General features: G+C 45.0%; 1 protein-coding gene across 1 annotated transcript; it reads left to right on the top strand.

Moving 5' to 3' along the window:
• On the top strand, nucleotides 1-26169 carry RBM17 (RNA binding motif protein 17). The gene is made up of 12 exons (XM_044226630.1): nucleotides 1-114; nucleotides 6539-6676; nucleotides 10622-10738; nucleotides 13669-13835; nucleotides 15577-15674; nucleotides 18660-18716; nucleotides 20093-20234; nucleotides 22091-22242; nucleotides 23312-23385; nucleotides 24187-24285; nucleotides 25363-25435; nucleotides 25562-26169. The coding sequence occupies exons 2-12, from the start codon at nucleotides 6554-6556 to the stop codon at nucleotides 25663-25665; spliced, it is 1206 nt and encodes a 401-aa protein (XP_044082565.1). The 5' UTR covers nucleotides 1-114; nucleotides 6539-6553; the 3' UTR covers nucleotides 25666-26169.

The following is a 26169-nucleotide window of genomic DNA, read 5'->3' as shown; positions in this document are numbered from 1 at the left end:
TTCGGGTCTTGCGGTCGCGGGCTTACGCCGAGTGCGCCCAGCCCGCCCTGTCCGCGGCGCCTCGGCCCCGGTGCGCCGCCGCGGCCCATGGGGAGAGTCGGCCGGGCGGGCCGGGTAAGTGGCTCCCCCGGCGGCGTCCGGACGGGCGGCCTGGCGGGAAGCCGGGGCGGGAGCGCCTCCCCGGGCGGCGCTGGACGCGAGGCCGCGGCTTTAGGCCGCGCAGTGAGGGGGCCGAGAGGTCCCGGCCGAACCCCCCGCAGCCGCCGAGCCCTTGGCCTCCGGACGGCGGACCCGCGGCCCCGGCGGCGGGCGACCCGCCGTGTTGCCCCTCGCGCTCGCCGCCGCCGCTTCCCTTTATGTGGCTCGGGTCACCGGGCCCTGGAGCTCTCCCGGTCCTCCTGATCTTCCCTTTCCCGTCCGGGTGTTTCCTCGCTCCGACCCGAGCACGCTGCCTTGCTGCTTTCTTCCTTTCCCCTCTCCGTCGGTCCTCTTTTGAGAAGGTTGCCCCGGGGCCTCGACCCTGGGCGCCGGGCTTGTGTCACCTGTGGCCCAGCACGCTTGTGCCCGCCCCCAGCGCCCGGGGAGCGGAGAGCAGGGAAGCGGCGGGACGGGGGGCTCCGGACGCAGCCGTCTGTCGGAGACGCGGGTTCCCCTGGACGGGCGACGGGAGGCGGAGCTCCGGCGGCCTCGGCCCCTGACCTTGTGAAGGCGGTGTCGTAGCCCCGACGCTCCGGCCGCAGGCATGGCCCCGGGGCATCTGCCCTGGCCCGGACCCTGTGCGCTGAGCGGCGGACGCGGGATGAGGAAGACTGGGTTCCTACTCTCCGGGGTTTGGATTCTCGGGAAGCAGGTGTAGAATAAGAACCCGTGCCCGGCTTGATCCGAGGCTTCCCCGAGCGGGTGATGCTTACCGCGGGGTCTGGGACGTGTTTGGTGAGGTGCGCACGAGCGGGGACAGGCTCGCCGCGGAGGACAGAAGCGGAAAGGTAGCCGGGGAGGAGCACCGTAGCGCATTCTGGAAACTGCAGGTAGGGTGCTTTCGAGGAGCGGCCAGTCGGGTGGGCTCGAGAGAAGGCCGTCGAGGGCAGACGCTGAAGGCCCTTATTGCTGGAGCCAGGCCTCCGGGTGGAAAGTCGCGTGTCCTGGAGAAGGGCCGGTGAGCACTGTGTCTCCTGGCGACAGGTGCAGTTTTTAAAGGATGCACCTCGGTTTCCGCACATTTAGGGGATACAGGTCACCGCCATTTTCACCGTATCAGAGATACTTGGGGAACGGGGGGTAGTGCATGAGGAACTTAAACAGAAGGTGCGTTGTAGAGTTTTCTTAAGAGACGTGCGGCCTGCGGTACAGCTTGGAGCGGGCAGGTTGTGAGACAGGAGTGTGACAGGTGTGATGGACTGTTCCCAGCGGAGAGCGGTGCGAGGGCCGAGTTCTGGGGTAACTCAAGATCGCCTTTATGGAAAACAGGAAGGGGGGGGTTGTCGGTTTGTTCCCAACCGTGAATGTGCAGAATGGATTTCTTTTTTACCCGTTTGTTTTCAGTTATCTTCAGGGAACATCCAGGGTAGTAATCCCCCAAGGCTGACAGCAGCGGATGGTGGAGGAGAGATTGTTACACACCCACATTCCAGGCGACTCTCTTGGACTTTGTTGCCAGACTCTCCAGCCTAAGAAGGAATGTAACCAGGGTGTCAGAGGTGGACATACAGGGGAAAAATGTTTTTATTCTTTAAAAAGCTGTTGTAGGTTTTACAACTGGGCAGATTTCTTTCATTGCTTATTACCTATTTTTTTTTTTTTTTTTTGGTGAACATCAACATGCACCGCCCCCGTAGTCCCCTTGCTTTTCCTTTCTGTCTGTACATACTTTCCCATGTTCTTTAGGCTTCATTTTTGCTGTATGTTACATGAGTATCTATTTAATGGTTTTTTAAAAAGGTCTCTTACCATGCAGCTGCTTTAGGTGCTCAGAACTCCGACTTCGACTCCGTTGTATGGTCGTGGCGGTTTTTCTACCATTATGACGGTGTGCAACTTAAAATGTAGCACACGTGTGTCGAATACCACTTAAAATAAGTTGTGTCCTTAAAAGGCCATTCTGAAGATCTTATTGTTTGATAATGTAAATTAAGTAGGTGCACTTGATAGCATTTAGAAAATATTTACAAAGTGCTTACAGTGTTCAAAGCCTGGTGTTCCGCTGGAGATACAAAGATGAAGACAAAAACAGCCCTTTTAAGGGGCTTGAAACAGGGGAAGAGACAGACCTGTCACCCAGCAGGCAGCGTAACCTATGGGAGTTGCTCCGAGTGTGTTCAGGGGAAACACGCTGAGGAGGAGGAGTTGATGTGGGGGTGGCAGTCACCGAAGGCTTCAGAGAGCACGTGAGATGAGCTAGGTGGGCTGCTTCTGAGAGGACTCGTTCCATGGTTTTTCTGCTAGTTGCACGTTTAAATACTTTGCCAGCTTAGGTGGAATTTTATCCAGTCATCGTTCTTCTGGCAGAACCGTGTTTACTGTGTTCTTCTTAAGGAAAAAAAAACAAAAACAAAAAACAGTGCATCAAGAAAGATGTGTTGATCAAAGCCTGGTGTTACCATACAAAAGTAACGGGTATTTTAAAGTTCTAAAAGTCTCGGGTCCGGGTCCGTGTTTGTATTTGTCCCTGGCTTGTGGTGTATCCAAATGTTAACACTGGTTTTTATTACCTGTCACTAGAGTTCATGAAGTAAATGTGTTCTGCCCTCTAACGTCTCAGCAGTCATTAGGTTAAGTTCATGTGCAGGCGGTCTCCTCAGGGCTTGTTTGATTTCCCTGACTGCAGTGGGAAGAGTGAATGAATCAACTGTGCTATATTAGAAGTGCTTCAAACAGCTGAAATCAAAATGTGCAACCTTTTAAGGAAATCACATTATGTAAAAGAATAGTCCGGAATTAGTGGGAATGGGATGCAGGGTGCTGCCCACCCCAGGGCTGGAGAAATCACTTGAATGGGATGGGGAGGGGGTGGGCATCAGGAAGTAGATTTTGACTCTTGGCAAATTCACCGGTGCTGTAGCATCCCAGTAATGAAAAGCAGCCCGTACGTGTGTGGATGGATAACGCGTGTGTCGTTGCTGTGATTAATCCAGTTCTGTGGATTCGAAGTTCTGTTCCAGCGAGAAAAGCGAAGAAAGCTCTTCCCCTTTTTCTGTGATTAACAGATCTGATCTATAAGCTCTGTGTTCACAGAAAAGCAGCAGATGCTGGGAGATGACATCAGTTTCTAATATTTGAAGTGTGTTTTTGAAAGTTTTGAGAACAGAAATGGAGGTTTAGATGAACATAAGATTCTGCTGCATAGTGATTTTCGAAGCTTGGGGAGGGAGGCAGATCAGACGGAGTTGTCAGCAGACTGCTTTCGATTTGGAAGTGTAGTCACTGGAAGTGGGGCCCGTGGGACCTCATTAATTCAGCTGTGAAATCTTGGCGAAACACTGGATTCTTGGGTGGAAGAACTCTGCTGGAGGAACAGATCCTCTGTACTGTTTGACTTTCTTCTGCCCCTAAATGTGGGGAAATAATTCCTTGAAACTTTGCACTTCCTGGTAGGGAGATGTGCTGGTGTCAGTCAGCAGCCTGTCACCTCATGCCCTCTCCCCCGCTGCTGCTTCTCCCTCCTGTTTACCTCGTCTTTTGTTTGTGTGTGGTACGTGTATGTCACACACCACTTGGGATTTGAACCATTTTAAGTGCGCGGGACTGCGGCAGTAGGTACGTACACACTGTACAGCCACTAGAACCGTCTGTCTCCAGACCTTTTGCCCGTCTCTGCCTTCTAGTGGGACCTCGGGCCTTGTGTCGTTTCACTGCTGATTCACGTGGCTGCGCAGACTTGACTTAATTACTAGTATCTCAGCAAACGTTTGTTTATTTCCTGTGCCAGAAGTCGGAGATGCAAAAATGGATAAGCTAATCTTTTCCCTTCATAGTTCAGTGGGTATTTGGTTAACCCATTTCCGTTGGCACAAACATATTTGTAAATACCGATTTTGATGAGGTTCTGAAGTTTTTTATGAAGAAGTACAGGGAGAAGTAGAGTTTGGGTTGCAAACAAAGTTTGGTAATTTATCTGTTTGTAATTTCCCTGAAAGCTTCGTTGTTTATATTTGTTTCCTAGGATGTGTTTGTCTTCCCTCACCTTTATGAGTATAAAGAAAGAGAAAACAAATGAACCCACAGGTTAACTAGGCTTTGGTTTAGTGACTAGTTGAATGAAGAGAGCCCAGACAGGTAGACTAGGTTGGATGAAAAGTGCGTGTCGTTCTTGAAGTAGTTTGAGAACCACAGGAACAAGCTGGACATTCAGCATTGTTTCTCTTTGCTGTTGCTCCGAGTTCTTCAGATGAAATTTAAAGTGTAAGGATATGTATTTAGATCAGAACAATTCGTTTTGAATACCGTGTGGGCTCTGCAGAAGGTGCATGAAAGCCTCCGAAGTTCTCCGGTGCGTTGCTCTTCTGGGCACTCGTGTTGGCCAGAAGTTTCTGGAAAGATGGCTTGGAAGGGGTTTGCAAATAGAGCATTACCTGTGCAGTTGGCCTTCCTGCCTTTTCAGCTCTGTCTGGGTCAGACGTGGTCGTAGTCTGGGGAGAGAGCAGCGGACTCAGCGGGCTGGATCCGGGTGCTCGTGGGGTTTCCCAGAGTGTGGATTAGAACGGGTTCTGAAGTGGCCGCCAGGGGCTTTCCTTGCTGTTTCTTTATTGCCTCAGTGACTCCAGCTTAACGTGACAATGGGCTGCCAAGTTCCTGAGTAAAACGCTCACTTTGTCTGGCACCGCAGGCAGTGGGCATTTATTTCCCTGTTAGAGACGCTGTCTAGGAAATTCTTTGTTCGTGCCATCAGCCGAGCGGGTGAGTTGTCACAGAAGCCTACTGAGGAGAACATGCAAGCTCGCCTCGGTTTGTAGGTGATTCATTAGAGCAGTCGGCCACCAGTACCCTGGGCTCTCCTTTATTCCCCCTGTTTCTGTACTGCCTTGGGGGCCTTTCATTTAGAAACCAAACCTGAGAGCTTGTAGGTAATCTGAGGGTTGGAATATTAAGGAATAGAAGAAACCGAAAAGCAGCAACAGTTACCTGGGCCCTGACTTCCAGGTCAAGAGCTGCTCTGCTCAGACCCGACCAGCTCTTCTGGGCGGTGGCAGGGGGTAATGTTGGTAGCCTCCCCACACAGAGTGACCAGGGTTGGCCAGGGTGTTGCGGTGGCAGGGTCTTAGAGTACCAGCCTTAGAGGACTGAGAAGTAGTAAGAGAGAGAAGGTTTTGCCCTGAGTCAGACACAACCGGGGAAGATTCAATATTTTCCTTCTTGTTTATATTACCCTCTCTTTCTGAGACACAGACACAGGCGAAACAGGATTTGTTAACACGGTTTCTATGGCAAAATGCTGTCTGGACCTGGGAACTGACAAGAGTTTTTGGAATGTGTCCATAAATCAGAAAGTACCTATGCTGAAAATGGTGCAATTTCGGGATTTCCGTGAAATTTTTTTTCTCTTTCCATCTGTGAGAAAGAGATTGATTATTACTTTTTTTTTTAAAAAATTTTGGGAAGTGGTCTCTGTTGTGGTTTCACCCAGAACATTGAGTTTTTTAAAGAGGTGGCAGTAGGGATTTAGGTTGTGCTGTTCCCATGACTAGGCTTGAAATGGGTCTTCCCCCCATGACCTTGGGCAGATTCATCTCGCAGAGTCCCAGTTCTGTAGGAGGCTCGGCTTTACTGGTGGAATCTAGTAGGTTTCTCCCGCAATGCTGCATTTACTCCGGCCCGGCTTGATAAGGCTTCCTGAGTGGGAACTCTGGCTTTTTCTGTTGTCTTGCGTTCCTCTGATCAGCAAGGATATTATGTATTGATCACTTACTGCAGATTATTGATTATCTTAGTAATCAGTGTTCTCAGAGATTATAAACTTCAGCTTGGTGGAATATGAGGAAGTCAGGGTGTTCATGATCTGCTCTCTGCTCTCCTCAGTAATCATTCAGGATTTATGAAAATACAGCATCCGTGATATCACATCATGTCATTTCTGTTTTTCTTTCAATTTCTAGGCATATGTTTAGATTTCTTCTTTATAAAACATAGCTAATAGTGCTAAGTCAACCTGGTAATGCGCTATTGTAAATTTTCTACTTTTTGTTGAGACAAAAAAGAACTTTTAAAAATTGGATACATATAATTGACAATATGAAATTATTAATAATCATTATATGCAATAGTGCAGCATAGATCTGCCTTAGAGATCTATTGCATGATTTCACTCCTGAATTACTTGATCCTGCAATTTTATTTGTAAACAACACGCGGATCGGGCATTAGAAGGGGCGGTGATTGGCAGCATCATTCTTGGCTTCTGTTGCTGAAGCTTCCTGGACGAGGTGTTCTCTCCCAGTACCCTTCACCTTTAAAATTCCATGATACTGACTTATTTTAACATGGAAAGATGTGAAATCCTTCCTGTATTTTGCATTCTTTAAGCCTCCTCCCCCTTGCCTTTCAGCATTAACTTGGAAAGATGTCCCTGTACGATGACCTAGGAGTGGAGACCAGTGATTCAAAAACGGAGGGCTGGTCCAAAAACTTCAAGCTTCTGCAGTCTCAGCTTCAGGTCAAGAAGGCAGCCCTGACGCAGGCCAAGGTAAGATGCCCCCACGCGTGGGAGCAGAGATCTACAAAGCACGTTCCTCCTCGGGAGCACGGGTACTTCGGTTTCTCCTCTGCCTGTGTTTCCAATGCGGAGGGCAAACGTGTCTACGGGGAGAGGCCCTGAGCGCGGAGAAGTACAGAGTGAAGGTGATTGTGCTTCTCCAGTCCTGGGACTAGAACTGTTTCAGGGAATCGGAAGGAAGGAAAAAGCAGGACTGTTTCCAGCAATGACACTGGTTTTCAGGCTTCATTCAGTATGTCTGAGGTTGGCCGAAAATGTGGGGAAGTGTTGCTTCGTTCACTGTGTTCCCGGGTCGGGTTCTAGGAGTCTGCTGTTGGCAGTAGGTGGCGTGCAGGCGGCCCGCGGAGGAGTGAGGCTGCGCAGGAACTGATACTCTGTTTGCGTTAGTGACGGCTCAGGCTGGTCTGCATGGTCCCTATGTATTCGGGGAGGAATTGGTTCCTGTTGTATACGTGCTGGGCACTGGTGACAGCTTTGAAACTGAATGACATGTAAGACATTCTGAACACAGTTATCCACGGAGTATTAAACTTGTAGGAACGAGAATGGTATCTGATTTGCTTGGTTTTTAAGGCCCTTATGTTTTAGAGCATATAACCCAGTGGAGGCTATATCCCCCCTGAAGGGGGTGAATATTGTCCTAATGGGGTGAAACCTGCTCTCTCTATGTGTGGAGCACAGACACACATCAGGTACGTGAACAGATACATAGTAGATCTGTGGTGAAGTTTTATGGGCAGGGAAGAATGTATTAAAAAGTTTCTTGAGGGGAAACCAATAATGAAACAAGAACTTAAGAAAACCTGCCTTAGAGATCTATTGAAATATTTACTGATAAAATGTTTGAATTTGGGGCTTCTGGGTGGCTCAGTTGGTTTAGCAACTGCCTTTGTCTCAGGAGGATTGAGTCCGGCCTCTGGCTCCCTGCTCAGCAGGCAGTCTGCTTCTTCCACTGACCCTCTCCCCTCTCATTGTCTCTCTCTCAAGTAAAGAAATAAAATCTTTAAAAAAAAAAAAGTTTGAATTTAGGGGATTTGCTTTAAATTAATCCACTGTTGGGCAGGGAAGGTGAGGAGGCACCCAGAACGCAGTAGCTGGTGTCGCTGGGTCAGAGAGATTTAAGGATTCGTGAATCTGTTCTCTTTACATTTTGTGTTTGGAATTTTACATCATAAACATTTTCTTAAAGTTCTGGAATTTTCTTTTCCTTTACCACCTCCTCAGTCGGTGCTCGTATTGACGTGCTCTTGTGAGTGCTCAGCGCTATGGGAGGTTTTTAGGGTCAGGATACCCACTGGTAAAGCAACAGTGTCTGAAAATTTTAGTTTGTCAGCTCTCGTGATGAGGGTTTTTGTCTTTTTCATCTTCATCATGACGAGATAGACTTTTTTTATGCCAGTATTTTTAAAGAGACAGGATTTTGTTGTTTTAAACTTTCACCCTATGTGAAGGGAAGATTAGCAAAGGAAGTCTTATTTTTCCCTTTAGTTTTTTAAATTGGTAAGTTTTTTTTTTTAAAGATTTTATTTTATTTATTTGAGAGAGAGAGACAGTGAGAGAGAGAATGAGCGAGGAGAAGGTCAGAGAGCGAAGCAGACTCCCCATGGAGCTGGGAGCCTGATGTGGGACTCGATCCTGGGACTCCAGGATCACGCCCTGAGCCGGAGGCAGTCGTTCAACCAACTGCGCCACCCAGGCGTCCCAAATTGGTAAGTTTTTAAAATCTTTCTGAATTTCATGTAATTTTTACTCTGCACACGAGATCTAGGAATAAGGGTTCATACCATGTCATGTGTCATTCTTCAAGGCCTGATAGGCCCTTTAATGAGATGGCGCTGGCCGTAAGGAGCAGTGTCGAGCTTAAGGACGTAAATTCAGTACCTAGTGAACAGTCTTAGGTCAGTGGGGAATAACAAAGCAGAAGAGAAGAAAAACTATACACAGATTAAAAACCAGGCTAATTCTTTAACTACCAGTGTAAATATTGTCAGCTTCAGAGGTCACTTGTAGCCAAATTTTAAAAATCTAACCAGTTTGTTTTCTCCTGCCCAGTGTAACTTCAGGATCACTTCTTTCTCCAGTCAGAGCATGTTTACACCCTGTAGGTTAAAAACTAGCTTATATAAAATACGGTTCAGAAAATAGATCCTTTCAAAAAATGTACTAAAAAATTTAATGAAATTTATTCATCATGTACTGCTTTTTCTGTGCAATTACTTCACTCACATGCAAAAGTGTGAGATGCTGAGAAGCAGGAGTCTAGACTCGGACATCCTCTGTAGCATCTGCCTCAGTTTAATTTGCGCCTGCCAGGTTTTCCCTTCTCCAGTAGAGTGAGGTCAGCTACGAGGTTGTCTCCTGCGCTTTCAGATGGGTTTTTAAAAGATAGGTCAGAATAAAAACCGGCCTGTGAAATAATTTCTGCTGACTTTCTTATATCTTTTTGAGATTGCTGTGTGAAGTTGGTATTTTGTTCTTCTTGAAGGGAAGTTAAGGTACGTTGCATTGATTCTCATAGCTTTAATTGACTAATAAATTACTCAGTACTAGGTTGGCTTAACCAAACCTGTAAAGGTGTTTGGTGGAGAAAATTTTACATAAACCCGGAAGATGGAGCTGTGCTCTCATCTGTGGGATCGTAGAAGAGTACGTGGTTTGATCATCTCCCTCCTTGTCCTCTCAACTGTGGTATTTCTTTGGTGGATTTTCTGTTTAATGATTGGATTAAGCTTGTTTCCTTAACATTATAAGCACTGGTAAATTCAAGAGGGATGCTGGTTTAGTTTGAGCCTTTTGTAGTAATAACAGTGAAAACCTATAACCCTTTAAATTGCACAGGGGGGTCAAAGCTTCATAAGCACAAGACCAGGTGGTCACTGCCCCGCCCATCTGAGGTTCGCGCTGCTGCCGGACACCCCGACCCCACGGGCTGCAGCGCTGGGGCCAGACGGAGCCCAGCACCATACCTGGGAGGCGCTGTTCTCCGAAATTACAGGGCGTAGAGGAGTAAGTGAAACTAGACCGCCAGGAAGTTATCAGACTGGTCTAGAACATGTGGCATTTTACAGGTGTTGGGAAAAACAGGAGACAGAGGCTCTGCGCTGGGAAAGGAATCTTTTCTAAATTGAGAGCTCTAACACTCAAATGAATTGTGGAACTTTGGTGTGATTTTGGTTCAAAATAAAATCAGCTATTTAAGTGTCATTTTAGGGGACAGTTTAGAAAACCTGAGTGTAAATTGGATGGGAAGTGGTACAGGGGATTATTGATTTTACTAGGTGTGGTGGTAGTACTGTGCTTACATAAAAGAAAGTCTGTAGTTTGGGGAGGTTAAAGGAAAGTGTTGTGAGTCTCCAGCGTCCTTTCAGATGGTGTAGTGCAAGATACCGTGTCCCGTGAAGAAAATGGGGAAACGTGGCAACAGTGGCTGCTGGGACATGAAGGAGGATTGTTCTCTTTTTTAAAAGTTTTTTCTGTGGGTTCATAATAAAAGAGGTAGGAGTTTAGATTCGACTGGGAGGGGAAAACTCCTAATCCGCAAGTATCTTTTGCTGAGGGTGTACAGGCACGCCTGTTCCTGGTGAAAGACTTCCACCACTCCGAGTGTTGTGCCGCTACAGACTTGCCCTCCTGTGCTCAGAGGGAAAATCAGTGTTGGAGCTTTTCTCGTATATTATATATATGCAAATTTAAACAAACGAAACTTACTGTAAACCTTTTATAAAAATAGAGGAAATTTGTGTTGTTAAAAAAAGGCTACAGTAATTGGTATGTGGTAATGGTAATAACTGAATTAAAAGGCTGTTGCTTTAAGATTGCTTTTCTCATATCTGGAGAAGGCTTGTTACAGAGACCACGAAGCTTTATTATAAACAGTATGAGTTTTAGTGTCCTTTTGTTTTTCCATGATTTTAGAGCCAGAGAACGAAACAGAGTACAGTACTTGCCCCAGTAATCGACCTAAAGCGAGGCGGCTCTTCAGACGACCGGCAGATCGTGGACACCCCGCCGCACGTCGCAGCTGGCCTGAAGGTGAGCCCCAGCCCCGCCCCCCGCCCATGGGCTCTTCTGTTTCACCTGCGTGTCCTCAGAGCACGGTCCCCCTCAGTGGGTCTTTGTAGGCCAGCGAGTGTCCTTTTCAACTGAATTTTTAAAATTAGTATTGAATGCAAAATAGTGCATCATAGCAAAATCAGAAACTGGAGAGATGCAGAAAGGAAAACAGTAGGACTTCACTCCTACCCTCTAGAAGTTAAAAACTTTATGTTTTGGAATAGCGTTCCATTCTCTGCCTCCTCTGTCTACTTTGTTCTCTGACTTGCTTTTCCCACTCTATTTATGGTGACCGTCTGTGTTAAAAAGTACAGGACTGTATGATCATTTTAATGGATTCAGTGTACTTCCTCAGGTGGGTATACTATAATTTATTTAGGTCACTTAAAGCTGGATATATATGGGTTGTTTCTAATTTCTACTATCAAAAAGGAATGTTAGTGCTTATCGTCTTATCATGGATGAAAATAGAGAAAAGGTTGAAATTCTGTCAACCGAACCTTGATTACCTTCAGCGATTTTACATCATCTTGAAAACAAAGAAACAGACATTGTCAGCTCTGTAAACAGGTTAGTGAGGATGGGGAGGATCTGGACAAAGAAAACAGAGAACATAGTTCAGATGACACAGAATGAGGGGTAAGTGAATTCAGCGTAGATTGTGGTTAAAATCATGCCCACCATCAGGGAACTTCCATCCTTCCGCAGGTGGCAGTCAAGCAGTGTGACTGCAGGAGTGTGATGTGACCGTGCACACAAATGGCTTGATGAAAAATGACCAAAAGGTTAATAATCAGAATATGCTATTATTGCTCTTTCTAGCAAGACCCTTGTCCCACCCCGCACCCCCACACCCATTGGAAAGAACCCAAATGGATCTGAGACACAGTCCCAACTGCATGACCCCTCCTTTCTGTATTTAGTTTTAGTCCAGACTGTTCTGGGTTGCAATCTGCTCCCCTCATTTGCCTTGATCCTGAGCCTTCTGGGCCAGAAGAACGGGTGTTGGTCCTGCAGGCTGATCATCTGTCGAGGAGGAAAGGGGTCCCTCAGTGGAGATGTTTCTGGGGATTCTTCATCAGTCAGCACTTTCCCCCACAGATTATCTACCTAATTTTCCCTGACTGCATCTCATCAGAAACTGGTTCACTGTCTTCTGTTACTGTGTCTTGATCCTGTGATAGCCCCACAGCATACGAGTGTTTTAGTTTCTCCAGCGTTAGGGTGTTAACGTTTAAATTTTTAAAAATTGGACAGATTACGGGGCGCCTGGGTGGCTCAGTGGGTTAAAGCCTCTGCCCTCAGCTCAGGTCATGATCCCAGGGTCCTGGGATCGAGCCCTGCGTCAGGCTCTCCGCTCAGTGGGGACCTTGCTTCCTCCTCTCTCTATGCCTGCTTCTCTGCCTACTTGTGATCTCTGTCTGTCAAATAAATAAATAAAATCTTTAAAAAAAAAAAATTGGACAGATCACTTTACTCTTGATAGCATTTTAAGATGATGTCTCATTGTTCCACTCAGCAGGTTTTATACAGTAAAAGTTGTTTACTTTCAGATTTTGAAATGACAAAGAATTAACCTTGATATTGACAATTAGTTCTGTCTGAAACTCTGTGATGATAGTATTATACAAATTGAGTAGTTAATTGTTAGTTTCTGTCTTGTCTGAATAATAACTGAAAGGAAATCTTGTTCATGTGCCTCTGTGTTTTTTAAAATGTCTTTTATATGAATGCAAATTCGTAACTACACTTTGGGAACCTTTACTTAAATAGATTTGGGTAAACTTTCCACTGTTCAGGCCTGAAGCTGATTACAGCTGTTTTTCTCATATACTCATAGGACATCATGGTTCCTGATTTTTAGTTCTAAGGAAGCATTGAAATGTGTGTTTTACACATTTACAAAACATCAGATGGAACCGTGTAATGCAGGAATGATGGGATTTAGATCCATTGGTGGTGGACATAAGCTCTTTGTATTTATGTTCAAATACAAACTACATTTTATGAACAACTGTCCTGCCTTTGTGAGTGTGGGCAGTGTCCTTCTTGAAGGCGGTGCAGGGTGAGCCCTTAGAGACCTTAGTTCCAGCCTGTGCTTGCGTGGGGTACCTGTGGAGACCAGTTAAAGCATCTCATTCTCACAAATAACTGAGGAGGAGTTAATGCTAAGAAAACTAACATGAAAGTGTGGAAGTTTAGGTCCCCGTTTTCAGGTCAGCTGTGCTCTGTCTGCCTTTTGTTTTTCTGATTTCTTTAAGGCTACCTTTTTACTCTCAAAGAGTAGCCTCAGTTTCTAAATATACAGAAAAATGCAAAATGATCTTAGTGGACCCTAAGAGAATGAATGATGAAGGGAATTCTATCCAGCTGTGCCAGACTCAGTTCCTGAAATGCTGCACATGTGGAAAGGGATGTGTATTCCAAAGGGTTTCAGAAAGCCTTTCTGCCTTTTATTGCGAATTCTGGATATATCATGTTTCCATGTAAGCAGATTCTAAAATTAGAATCTAAAATCACCACAAGAATGATTGTTATTCATGGATTATTTATTTAAGTTTTCATAGAGACATATTAAAATGAAAATATTCATTGTTTATTATAAAGAGTCAAATGTATTGCTTGAAATTTTAGATGGTGGCAGCTTGTTTATGAATTGCAGCAAGATGCCCTAAGGTATTTATGGAATTAATACTAAACTGAGCGGGGAACTCTTGGTTCAGCTGCTACATAGCTACCTCATGTGTGGCCGTGTCAGGTCACTAACCCTCTTTGGGCTTCTGTTTCCTTGTCTGTAAAACAAAGGAGGCAGATGGGTGGTCTGCAGAGCCCCTGCTCTATTCTTTGACTGTGAATAAAATTCTCAAACATGAGGATGATACATGGTCTGGCGTTTTTACCTTCCTCAGGATCCTGTTCCCAGTGGATTTTCTGCAGGAGAAGTTCTGATTCCTTTAGCTGATGAATATGATCCCATGTTTCCTAATGATTATGAGAAAGTAGTGAAACGCCAAAGAGAGGAACGACAGAGACAGCGGGAGCTGGAAAGACAAAAAGAAATAGAAGAGAGAGAAAAGTAAGGCTCTGTTTGGATTCGAGGATATTTTACATTGAAATATCATTGTGATATTAATGAGTGAACCTTTGTGCTGTCTGTAAGGCTGAAGTTAGTTTTCCTGGTTGTTTTAAGCAGTCATCGGAAGGAATCAGTCTGTTTTTAAGATTTTGTACAAGCATACCTCATTTTATTGTGCTTTTGCAGATGCAGTATTTTTTACAAATTAAAAGTTTGTGGTGGGGCACCTGGGTAGCTCATTTGGTTGAACATCCGACTCTTGCTCTTGGTTCAGGTCCTGATCTCGGGGTCCTGAGCTGGCGCCCTGCCTCCGGCTGCACGCTCAGCACAGAGCCTGCTTGAGGTTCCCCCACTCCCCCTCCCCCACCAGTAAATCGATCTTTAGAATGGCAGCTCTGTATGGAGCCAATCCATCAGCACCATTTTCTCTCTCTCTCTTCTTTATAGATGACATATATGAGAGGGAGAGTGCGTGTGGAAGTGGGAGGAGGGGCAGAGGGAGAGGACGCTCAAGCAGTCTGTGCCGAGCGTGGAGCCTGACAGTGGGCTCCGTCTCCTGACGCTGAGAGCGGGGCCGGATGCTCGCCTGACTCAGCCACCCAGGAGTCCCCCAGGGCCGTTCTTCTAAGAGCATTTGCTCTCCTCGTGTCTCTGTTACGTGGTAATTCTCACAGTATTTCAGACTTTCCACTGTCAGATTGGTTATGGTGAGATGATCCGTGATTATGACTTGCTGAAAGCTCAGAGGGTGGTCGGCCTTTTTTAGCGATATTTTTAATTAAGGTATATACTTGTTTTTTTTTAAGGCTTAGTGCTATTACACACTTAACAGACTACAGGATAGTGGAAACATAACTTTTCTATGCACTGGGAAACCAAAAACTCAGATTCCCTTTGTTACAATATCGGCCTTACTGTGGTGGTCTGGAGCCAAACCAGTAGCTCCCAAGTGCGCCTGCCCTTACATTCCAGCGTGAAAACAAACGCTAGAGCAGACTTCACGTCCAGATGCAGAAAACTTGGAAGGAAACATTCTAGGTGAATTGTTAAAAAAGAAACTTAGAAATCTGTAGTTGAATAATTGGGCATTTTTCCTGTTCTACTAGAATCATAACTATTTAAATACTTGAAACATTATGGGCACCTGGCTGGCTGAGTTAGTAGAGCATGCGATTCTTGGTCTCAGGGTCATGAGTTCAAGCCCCACGTTGGGCAGTAGAGCTTACTTTAGAAGATAAAATAAAACACTTAAAATGTTTCTTAAGTGTTTTTTTTTTTTTAAATGTTTCTTAAGTTTAACTAATTTTGAGCGAGATGGAATTTTGAAAAGCGTATATACATCTTTTATTTATATTTTTTAAAGGTATGGGTAAAAAGGCTTTATTTGTAGTTCTTATTTTGTAAATATTGAATGTTAATTGTATTACCTTTGTTGATATGCTTTAAATCCAAAGAGGTAAAAATCAAGGAAACTTTTCTCTTGCTACTTATATCCATGTGTCCGTTAAATTTGTTCAGTTTAATATTTTGGATTTTTCTCACTTTGCTCACTTCTACTAAATTTAGTCTTCAGCCAGTTATGTGCACATGTGCCTCCTTCCCAGCCCCCCAAATTAATAGTTCAGTGGGAAAGAGAAGGCTTGATATTTTCTAACCAAGAGCAAGTCAAGGTGACATCCTTGGGTTCACATCTCTAAATTGGTTCCTCTATAATGAATATTTGGTGCCTTTGTTACCGCAGGAGGCGTAAGGACAGACATGAAGCTAGTGGGTTTTCGAGGCGACCAGATCCAGATTCTGATGAAGATGAAGATTATGAGCGAGAGAGGCGGAAAAGAAGTAAGGCGTGAAACATAAATGTCACATTTCAAACATGGTGACATTCTGCTGTTTGCTTTTCTTGTCCAACTTGGTAAATAGTTCAGTTGACATCGATTTGGGTAATTTTCTCTCTGGAATCCCAGCAGTCCGTGTTTGCTTAACAGTTTTAACCTACATCCTATTTTCACTTTGCTTTGAGATCACTTTCTCACGTGTGTTGCTTGGAGATCTCAGGGATACCTTAAGTACGTACCAGTTTCCTTACCCCCAGCAGCATCACACAGGCCTCTTCTCTGTCGCCAGCCGTGTATCTGTTCAGCATGAACAGAGAGTCGAGGCACTTGTTTCCTCAGTTTTTGCCACTAACATGCATGAATCTAAGGAAATCCTTTAACTTCCCTGGACATTGGTTTCTTTCAGGGTCTGTGGAGAGCAGGGCGACAAGAATTTGAGCCAGGCACTTCATACGGCCCCTTCCATCTCTAAAACTTCACAGGCAGAATTGTCCTTGTGTTAGAGCTGAGTTCTGCGTGATCTCTAGATAGCTAAGTAGTGCTCATTCTTGAGAGAATGGATCGCTTCTAACATTAGCTTCATTGTGTTTTGATTGCTGGGATTTCCTTGGTTTAACTGACCAGTTTGGTGGGCAGGTTGAGATTTATTTAAGTGAGGAATGTAAGTCATCTGCTTATCTATGGGATACCAGGTACTGGTCGAATAAGCACCTTCATAGATGACCTGCTTCATCACAGAGCTCCAAGTTGGAGCTGTGATTATCCCCGTTTTGAAGGTGAGGAATCCAGGGCACAGAGGGAATTACTGCTGTTTAAATACAGGCCCACTGTTCAGCTTATCCGAGGTCTTCGTGTGCCTGAAAACCCACGTGGTCATCTTCAACATGGGACCTAAGAGTCATGTTACCATAAAGTTGCGGCATATGTCCGTGTACATGAACGTGCTCACATGACTAGCAGTTTGGCAAGCCTGGCCTTCTGCAGGGTGCAGCCAACGCTGCTTCAGGGTTTAATGTAAACTTCAAGATACTGATTGAGTTGGAAAGGAACAGTCTGTAGTAATTTAGAATTCTTAATCTTTCAGTGCATATATGAATTTAATATATTTATAGGAGGCTTACTATATGCAACCACAAAAAACCAAGTTCAGAGATACAGAGAGAACAGATGGGCAATTGCTAGAGATGGAGGTGGGAGGTAGGCAAAATGGGCAAAGGCGATGGACAGGTACAAGCTTCCAGTTATAAAATAAATCATGAGGATGTACATGTACAACATGGTTGTTGTTAATAAAACTATATTGCGTGTTTCAGAGTTGTTAAGAGAGTAGATCTTAAAAGCCCTCATTATTAAAAAAAACATTTGTGACCATGTATGATCAGCATTACTTACACTTACTGTGGTCGCAGTGTGTACACAGACAGTAAGTCATTATGTTGTACACCTGAAACAGGCCATATGGCAGTCACAGCTCAATTTAAAAAAAACATGCTGAGCACGGTCGGTCAGGTGCTATGTTGTCTTTCTAATGGAGAGGAGAGTTAACTGTATGTCAGGCATTGTGTTAAACATTCCATATCCATTATCTTACCAACTAACAAATGTTAATTGACTTGTTTTAGAAGCCAGTGTATAGGTTGAATGTTTGTCTTAACCTTGCCAGCGTACAGATTGGCTGCTCTTTGGATAAGGAGCTGTGTTTTCTATATTAAGGACATTGTTTTCTTAATGTTAACAGGAGCCATACAGTCTAGTATTAGGAAAATAATGGCATTATAGCTGTTCTGCATGCTGCTGTTAACAGAGCGATGTTCACGTTTTAACCAGATTCATGGCAGATTTCCAGTAATCACCTGCATTTTTTATACTAAACTGAGAGCTGATTTTTTTCAGCGGCAGTCAACCATCACCTGGGTCTTAGTGACAAGGTGAGAAAGAAGTGATACGAGGTATTTCAGAAAGAACATGTTTTATTCAGGTTCCTGTTTTTTTCATAAGTGCGTTGTCTAGTCCGGCCGCGTTCTCCGTGACGCACGTATGCGGCTTTAGAGGAGCTGCTTTTGTGAAACCTTATGTAATGCTGGCGCCACATGGTTTGTAATCAGTTCTTTTTTTTTTTTTTTAAGATTTTATTTATGTATTTGACAGACAGAGATCACAAGTAGGCTGAGAGGCAGGCAGAGAGAGAGGAAGGAATTGTGACCTGAGCCGAAGGCAGAGGCTTTAACCCACTGAGCCACCCAGGTGCCCCGTGTAATCAGTTTTTTAAATTGACATTTTATTGTTTTGATCGTTTCACGGGCTACTAAGTTGTAATATGCATGTTAGGGTTTGTATTGAATGAAAAATTCTGTGTCCTCCATGCGTGTTCTCCAGTTGCTGGGTGGCAAGTGGGGTCTGTTTTGGTGGCTGTGTCGTCATTGTCCAGGAAACAGGAGCAGGAATGGCAACAGCCCAGGAGCCAGAAGCACCCACCTTTCCAAACAGGTGTTCTGCTGGTTGACGCCCTGGAAGGAAGCGGGCCGGCTCGTGGGCTGGGTCGTGCGCGAGAGCGTTGGTGCCACGGGCAACTGGGTTTTATTCTGTCTTTGCCCGTTATTCCTCGGAGGGAGTAAGGTCTCTTAAACCTACAGGAGATAACACCTACGAAAACACCTCACAGGCAGCGGACTCTCAGGAGGGTTGTGTTACTGGTTCCTAAGGAACTGCTCGTTCTCTGGGCTGCGTCCTTTCACCGGGCGTTGACTCATTAACTGCATTCCGGGGCTCTTGAATGCCTGCTGTGAAAAAGATAATTTTGTCTGCCTCTGTTTTGCCCATTTTCTGTGTTTTTAATCCCAGACTCAGAGGTGAAGTCGTAAATGTTAGCGGGAGGGGCGAGGTGGCTGGTGTCCACTCCCCCGCCCCCCAGAAGGGGTGTGCTACGGCCCGGGCTGTGAGGCACCCGAGGGTCTCCGCCTCTAACCCTGGCTTCATTCGTGTCTTGCAGGTATGGGCGGAGCTGCCATTGCGCCACCCACTTCTCTGGTCGAGAAGGACAAAGAGTGTACGTATCTGTTTCTTGTCCTTTGTTATTCTGACCCACATCTGGGGCCTGGTCAGGGGAGGTCTTAGCTGGAAGCAGCCAGCTCTTCTGCATGTAAAGGGTAATGGCCTGAAAACCCATCCTCTGGCCCCACCAAGGAGCAGCTTTGGGGAGGCCAAGGGGGCGACCGCCCTTCACTCCTGTGCTTTAGAAGTTTTCACACCAGGCTGAGCCTTGTGTTTTATGCAGTGAAATGCTTTGCTTTTTAGTAATTTATTTTATTTTCTCTAACATTTCATAGTTGGAGTTCGCTTAGAACAAATGTAGCTCAGTTTACGGTTTTCATACTCTTGGGGTTTGGAGGCTGCTAAATTCATGACCTTCCACAAGGTGGCAGTGCCTTCCTCAATCAGATTTTTTTTGTAGTTCGTTTCCTTACACGTGTCGTATGTATTTACTTAGATTGCCAAAACATGCTCACCTGCTGTTTCTTCTGCCGGTGATCGATTCTAGAATATTTGGGTTGGAATTGAACTTTGATACAGCATCTAGATCATTTTTGTATCCTCTGGATTGGACCACACCTAAACGATCCCAAGAAAATACAGTCATCCTAGTGCTTTTTTTTTTTTAAGATTTTATTTATTTATTTGACAGAGAGCACAAGTAGGCAGGGAGGCAGGCAGAGAGGGGGGAGGGGGAGTGGGCTCCCCGCTGAGCAGAGAGCCGGATGCGGGGCTCCATCCCAGGACCTTGAGATCATGACCTGAGCCGAAGGCAGAGGCTTTAACCCACTGAGCCACGCAGGCGCCTAGTCCTAGTGCTTTTTAATACCTGTTGCCCAATTTATGTTCTCTTTTTAAAGAAAATAATTCAAAAGATACTGTTAAATACCTTTTATGTGAAAACACCTGACAAACCATAAGCCCAATAGAATCCTAGTCTGTGGGAGTGGAACCCAAGCCTCCCTGTTCAGTGCTCTGGTGTTACGGCCCCTCATCACAAAGACCCTCGTTTACTAGGCTAACGAGGTCGTAAGAGGAGAATCTTAAGACCGGAGCCCAAAGCGCTGCGAGCAGCAGGAGAGAGTAGTTGGGTCCGCCTGGAACAGAGAGCATCTGGCAGTGTTAGGCACACAGTGTCAGTTTAGAGCACTTTAAGGGTGAGGAACATTTCAGAAGGACGCTGAAAACTTGTTTTTGAGGAGATGAAAGCAGGGGGAGCAAAGCAGGAATCAGGAAGACAGTGTTCTGCCTCTGGTTTTTAAAAATGTCATGTAGTGGCTGTGAGATGGATTTCTTGTTTTCTTAACTCCTCGTAAGTAACTGATGTACTTAAATTTAGTTCCGAATTCGTTTGTAGTATTTTGGTAAACCTGATTTATTTTTATTCATTAGTACCCCGAGATTTCCCTTACGAAGAGGATTCAAGACCTCGCTCCCAGTCTTCCAAAGCTGCTATCCCTCCTCCCGTATATGAGGAACAAGACAGACCTAGATCTCCGACTGGACCTGGCAACTCCTTCCTTGCCAACATGGGGTAATGGTTCTGAGTGCGCTCATCTCAGTAGCGTGAGAAGGACGGGACGCGGTGTGGACTGTTGCCGGCCTTGCCGGTAGACCAGCTTTTGTTGGGGAATGAGGGCACCCCGAGCTTATGGGGAGACACTGGTGTATTCAGTCACAGAGCGTCCTTCTTAAGAATCAGCACTCGAGTGCTGTGGAGGGTGTCCGGCCTGACGCTGGTAGGTTTGGATCCAGCAGTAAGCCTTCTGATGTAGGTTTTGAATGACTTCGATCCAGTGTTAGAGTCTATAGGTCGGAGCAGTTTCTGTGATAATTACTTGCATTGATTTTTATAACATTTGCGAACAAAGTAGCTCTTACGAATTAGAGCTGACATATGCTACATCCAAAGGGCGAATGAAATGAGCCATTTGCTTTAAGATCGTGATTCTGCAGTTTGGGTTTAAAACACTTAGTCATTCTGACTAGAATTAAAATTTGTTTGCCGGCATATGAAATTCAGTTTTAAGGTTGACTTTCTGGTGGGGCTTGAGGATTTGTTTTTTTTGTTTTGGGGGTTTTTTGACCCCCACCGGACTTGGCCTGTGTTTTGGTTTAAAGAATGTTTTACAGTGTTGCCTCTGTGTGTCTCATGCTATGAGCAGTCAGTGAGGCGACATGACACTAAGGCCTCCACTCTGCCTCTGACAGGGCTGCTGTGACTGCAGCAGTGACCCTGAGTGCCTGTGCTTTGATTCGGAGAGCCCCGGAGAGAGTGGCAGCCCGTGGGAGTAAACGGCTGGGCCTCACGCCCTGCAAGAGAGTTTTCAGTATTTGGTCTTGTTGGGATCCGTCTCCTTGACCTATGCTGCTTTTTGTGGGTAACTGGTGGTTATTAAATTACTTGAAGATAAATGCGGTTCCTCGGTCACAGTAGTCTCCTCTGTGAGCAGCGTAGATGGAGAACATTTCCACTCTGGCCCTAGGATGTGTGTTGAATGGGGGACAGATATGAAGCTGGTTCTTGTTCTGCTGAATTCCTTTTGAACAGTGATTAAGTGTTCATCATATACCCCAGGAAGGTAGAGGGTGGCGTAGCTCAGCCTTCCTCAGGCTTCTCTGCTCAAGGTTGGCTTGTTCATGTGGAATTTGCAAGGGAAACAATGAGGTGATGCTGTTACTTGAAGCAGCGTTTTATGATTCAAGCCTTAAATAGCAGTGGTCACGGGGGCCCCCCATAGAAACCCATGAAGCACCTCCAAGTGCAGTTTGGATGCTGCGTACTAAAGAAAGAGCTGTAGCCTGGGAATCGAGTTGTAGGTTCCAGTTTTGCTTGACCGTTAGCACCTCTGAAAGAATTTCTAAGTTAGGTGTCTTGCTTTGCTCCTAATCAGCCTTAAGCTGGTCAGCTAATCTGGGCCTCAGTATATTTTTCCATCTGTTAAATGGATGATCTCTAAGAGTTCTTCTGGAGCTGTCATTGGAAACTCTGTTGTACTATTTAGAAAAATGTGGTGCTCTACATAATGTGAAAGCACACTTGTAAGTAAACCATGGTCAGAAACTGTAGAGCAGGGCTGACTCGGGGGCATGCGGGACGTGCAGTGTTTTCTCACAGGGTGCGAGAGAACCTCGTAGGAAATGGGCATTTCCCTTAGCTCCAAGACGGTCTTGGGATATCCAGGATTTCAGCAATTTTTTTTCCATTTTTTTCATCCTGAACATCCCTACAGCTCCTAGCGAATGACCTGTTGGTAATTCTATGTGACCACATTGAAGCCCATGTGGGATTTACGCTGTCTTTTTAGAAGGCGATTGCTGTGATGTGAAACTGGTTTATGCTGTAGCTGGTGACTTCAAGTCCAAGAGCTCCTTCTCTCTCCCTTCCAGTGGCACAGTAGCACATAAAATCATGCAGAAGTACGGCTTCCGGGAAGGCCAGGGTCTCGGGAAGCACGAGCAGGGACTGAGCACGGCACTGTCAGTGGAGAAGACAAGCAAGCGAGGAGGCAAGATCATTGTGGGTGACGCCACAGAGAAAGGTGGGTCTCCTCCACAGCCCGCCTTCTGGGTGGGAGCAGGGGCGGGGCGGGGCGGGGCGGGCCCTCTCTGGAGTCCACAAGAATTTGGGATTATGGTGCATTCCAGTTCTGTGTTGTGGACACAGACCCTCCAGAGGCTCGCTCATCTGTTGTTTAAAACAGACCTAGAGATAGGAAGGTTCAGGGGCGAAAAGATGAGAGACTGGCAGAAAATAAACAGCACTCAGAGAAGTGATTTCATGCTGATTTGTACTAGGCAAAGACCTTGTTAAACTGGTGAAGTCCTAGTTAGTTTTTAGGTCATGAAAGAGCCACATACAGCTCGTCCGTCCTGTTAGGGTTCTTTACTTTTTTCCCCTGCCCTTTCATTTTAAGTGTGATTTCTCATTTTTTACAGATCCATCACTCTGGGAGATGTAATGTTATTGCACAGTCTGTTGCTACATGATGCCTTCACCAAGTAGCACTTGGTGTCTTATTTTCATTTGATTATTCTGTTCTGTGCTAAGGGCATATTGAAACGAGACAAACAGAACTTCACATTTTGAGCAGAATTGAGTTTATTTTGGCAATGTTAGTTTAGCTCCCTTTCCTAAAGAAAGAAGAAAACTGTACCGGCAGCCCTGTCCACACGCAGTCTGAGGAAGAAGTCAGCAGTCGCCCTGATTTGGGAGGTGGAGGGTATGCGCGGTGAGTCAGCCAGTGGCTGGCCAGTCCACTGCTTGTTAGATCGCACTAGTGACCTGTGGCCACACTGCATGTGCCACTGCTCTGATCCAGAAGGTTTGTGGTCTGTGCTGTCAGCTACGTGAACTGAGGAGGTGAATGAAGCAAAAATCACAGACTAGAGATGCTAAAAACTTGTAGAAATATGGCAGAAACCTGTACCAAAGCGGAGCAGATATTTTCTTCACACATAAGATACATTTTTGCTCAGAGACTGATTGCATAAAAGCTTATAGATGACTCTGAGGACATAAATAGTGGGAAGTACTCTTGAAATTAAATTAGTCATCGTAACTTGGACTCGATGTTCTAACACGCCCACGTCTTAAATGTTTTGCTGCAGATGCATCCAAGAAGTCAGATTCAAATCCATTAACTGAAATACTTAAGTGTCCTACCAAAGTGGTCCTCCTAAGGGTAAGAAGCAGAATTGAAACCAGTTTTCCCACCCTGATTTTTGCGTGTCTGTCCACCCTGGGCTGTCTGTGCATGCTTTCCGCCCTACTGATACGGTGACAGTTCAAGAAAACTGAAAATGATTTGTTTTGCAAATGATCCTTCTGGTTAGACTCCATTAATTAAGATTGATGTTTTAGATTCCTTTTTCACTAATGTTGGTTTTTTTTGCTAAATATAATATTTAAGACCACAGTGAGTAATTGCTTTAAAATATTTGAAATTGTTAAAAGTTCAGCTTAGCTATGCTCCTATGACTCTTTGAAGCCTAATGTATGTGTGTGTCTTTATGTTGTGTTTCTCAAAAGATTTACTTATTTCACTTGTTATTTTACAACATAAATGTATTCATGCACTTACGCTCGTTATGCACACCTGAAACACACTAACTTTTGCCTCGAGCCGTGGGTAAGCCATGTTTAACTTGGGCAGCTGTCCGTGTAGGACACTCTTTTTCAACTTATACTGAAAGTAGCACATAAGCTTAGAAAATTTTTTTTCAGTTAGATGAGTAAATGGAGTAAGAGTGTCCATCTGTACTGTTACGTGCCATGACGTCATAATTTGCTTTAATTCAGCATGTTAAAAAATGTAAATACATATTTTTATTTTGTTAAGCAATACCAATTTTTGCATACTGCAAGTATGAAAATTTTCATCATGTCGTTTGGGATTGAGAACATTTGCCATCGTGAAAAAAAGTTACTCATCTCATTTATGTATTTGTAAATTATACTTGAACTAACTCATTTTTGTTCATAGAACATGGTTGGTGCAGGAGAGGTAGATGAAGACTTGGAAGCGGAAACCAAGGAAGAATGTGAAAAATATGGCAAAGTTGGAAAATGTGTGATATTTGAAGTAAGAGGGTTTTCTTTTGATGTTTGTAACCCAAGTTGTAACTGACAGATTACCACACATTTTCAGCAAGCAGAGACAAGGTGTGCTGTGAGTGTGTTGTTAGGACCCGAAGGTGACAGATGTTCCTTAGTTACCCTTCTCTTATAGGGTTATAACAATTTTAAACATAAGGACAAGAAGGACTTCAAATTTTTTTGGTGAAGAAATAAAATGTTTCATTTTATGATTGAGGTTTAGTTTGGTGATTCAGGACTGCCATGTGCCCAATAGTTCAGTTAGTTGGACCTGCCTTGGGTTGCTTTCATTGGGCAAGTGTATATTTAGTGCCTCCCACATGCATTTGGGCAGGAAACGTGGGCTGTGCTCTCAGTGCTGTGTTCAGTTGAAGAAACAGCGAAACAGGCTCATGTAAAAATAGGGTATGTGCGGTTGCTAGACTCTGTAGTAGTCACTATAAATACAGGAGTCGAGGATAGGGCTTGGTCACAAAAAATAGAGCAATCAGATGTGGGCTGAGCTTGAAACACATGGGTGGGATTTGGATAGGAGGAAGAGGTATCCGGAGGGGTCACAGCTTTTGGGAGCCTAAGGAGGGCTCCCGAGTGGCATGGTTGGGTGTGCTGGGAATGAATGGGAGGTGGGGGGGGGGGCTTCTTGGAGAGCCCAACAGGGGAGTTTGAGTGAATGTGGGAGGCACTTTGAACACAGATCTTTTCATTAAGTTTCGGATCCTGCTCCGGCTGCTCTCTTGTTTCACATTCTGTCCGATGACTGCATAATCTGTTGAGGTGTTGCTGGTGTAGGACCGCTTCAGGGTCAGAGAGCGCCCCGCTTACTTAGCTCTGCATTGCTTGCACCTAAGACAGTGCCTCTCATAGACAGATACCCAGAAAAGCAACAGACGGTAATGGAGCTTTTGATGAAGAACAAATCGTACTTACAAATCCTTGGTGTTTGACTTGTCTTGTGTGATGGTAATTGCATTACTTCCCGGACAAGGACCAGCTAAGGAAGGAAGCACGTTCAGCTACATGTCCGTTGGTAACTTCACCTGTTACACTGTCATTTCTTTCCCAGATTCCTGGTGCCCCTGATGATGAAGCAGTACGAATATTTTTAGAATTTGAGAGGGTTGAATCAGCAATTAAAGGTAAGTGGCAGCGCTAAATGTCAAGAATAAAAGAATGCAATTTGTGATCTTGAGCCGTAGAACACGCTCTCGCGATGCCTTACAGGATGCCTGTATTAACTGACGCTCTCTCTGTTTGTCTTTTAGCTGTTGTTGATCTGAATGGGAGGTATTTTGGTGGACGGGTGGTAAAAGCATGTTTCTACAATTTGGATAAGTTCAGGGTCTTGGATTTGGCGGAGCAAGTCTGATTTTAAGAACTAGAGCACGAGTCATCTCCAGTGACCCTTAAATGAGCTGCAGGCTGAGCAGAGAAGGAAAAGGCGTCGGCCGGCCGGGGTGGCTGCTGGATACAGAGACTCTGGAAGGACTTATAAGATACATGTTGATTGAACCCTTTTTTATTTTGTGGTTTTTTAAATATAGTATAAAAATCCTTTAAAAAAAAAAAACAAACAACAGTCTGTGTGCCTCTCTGGTTGTTTTCTCTTTTTTTATTACCACTTCTGAGGTGACTACATTTTTTGCTAGGATTTCATGAGAACTCTTAAATGCTTCAGTGATACAGCATTTCTTGCACTAAAAAATCTAGAAAGTTTTGGGATATGGGGTTGTATTGTCATCCTTTGCTTTTCTTTCATTTTTTTGATTCATTTTAATAAAACCTGCAAGTTATTAAACTGTAGCTTCATAAATTCTATAATAAAGCATCATCTTGGCAGTCTGCCAAAGGTGAAAATGTTTGCTTTCTCTAA

Source organism: Neovison vison, chromosome 12, assembly GCF_020171115.1.
Source record: "Neovison vison isolate M4711 chromosome 12, ASM_NN_V1, whole genome shotgun sequence".
In the NCBI taxonomy this organism is placed as follows: domain Eukaryota; kingdom Metazoa; phylum Chordata; class Mammalia; order Carnivora; family Mustelidae; genus Neogale; species Neogale vison.
Note: the sequence above shows the minus strand (reverse complement) of the source record. Positions and strands in the feature narration are given on the sequence as shown.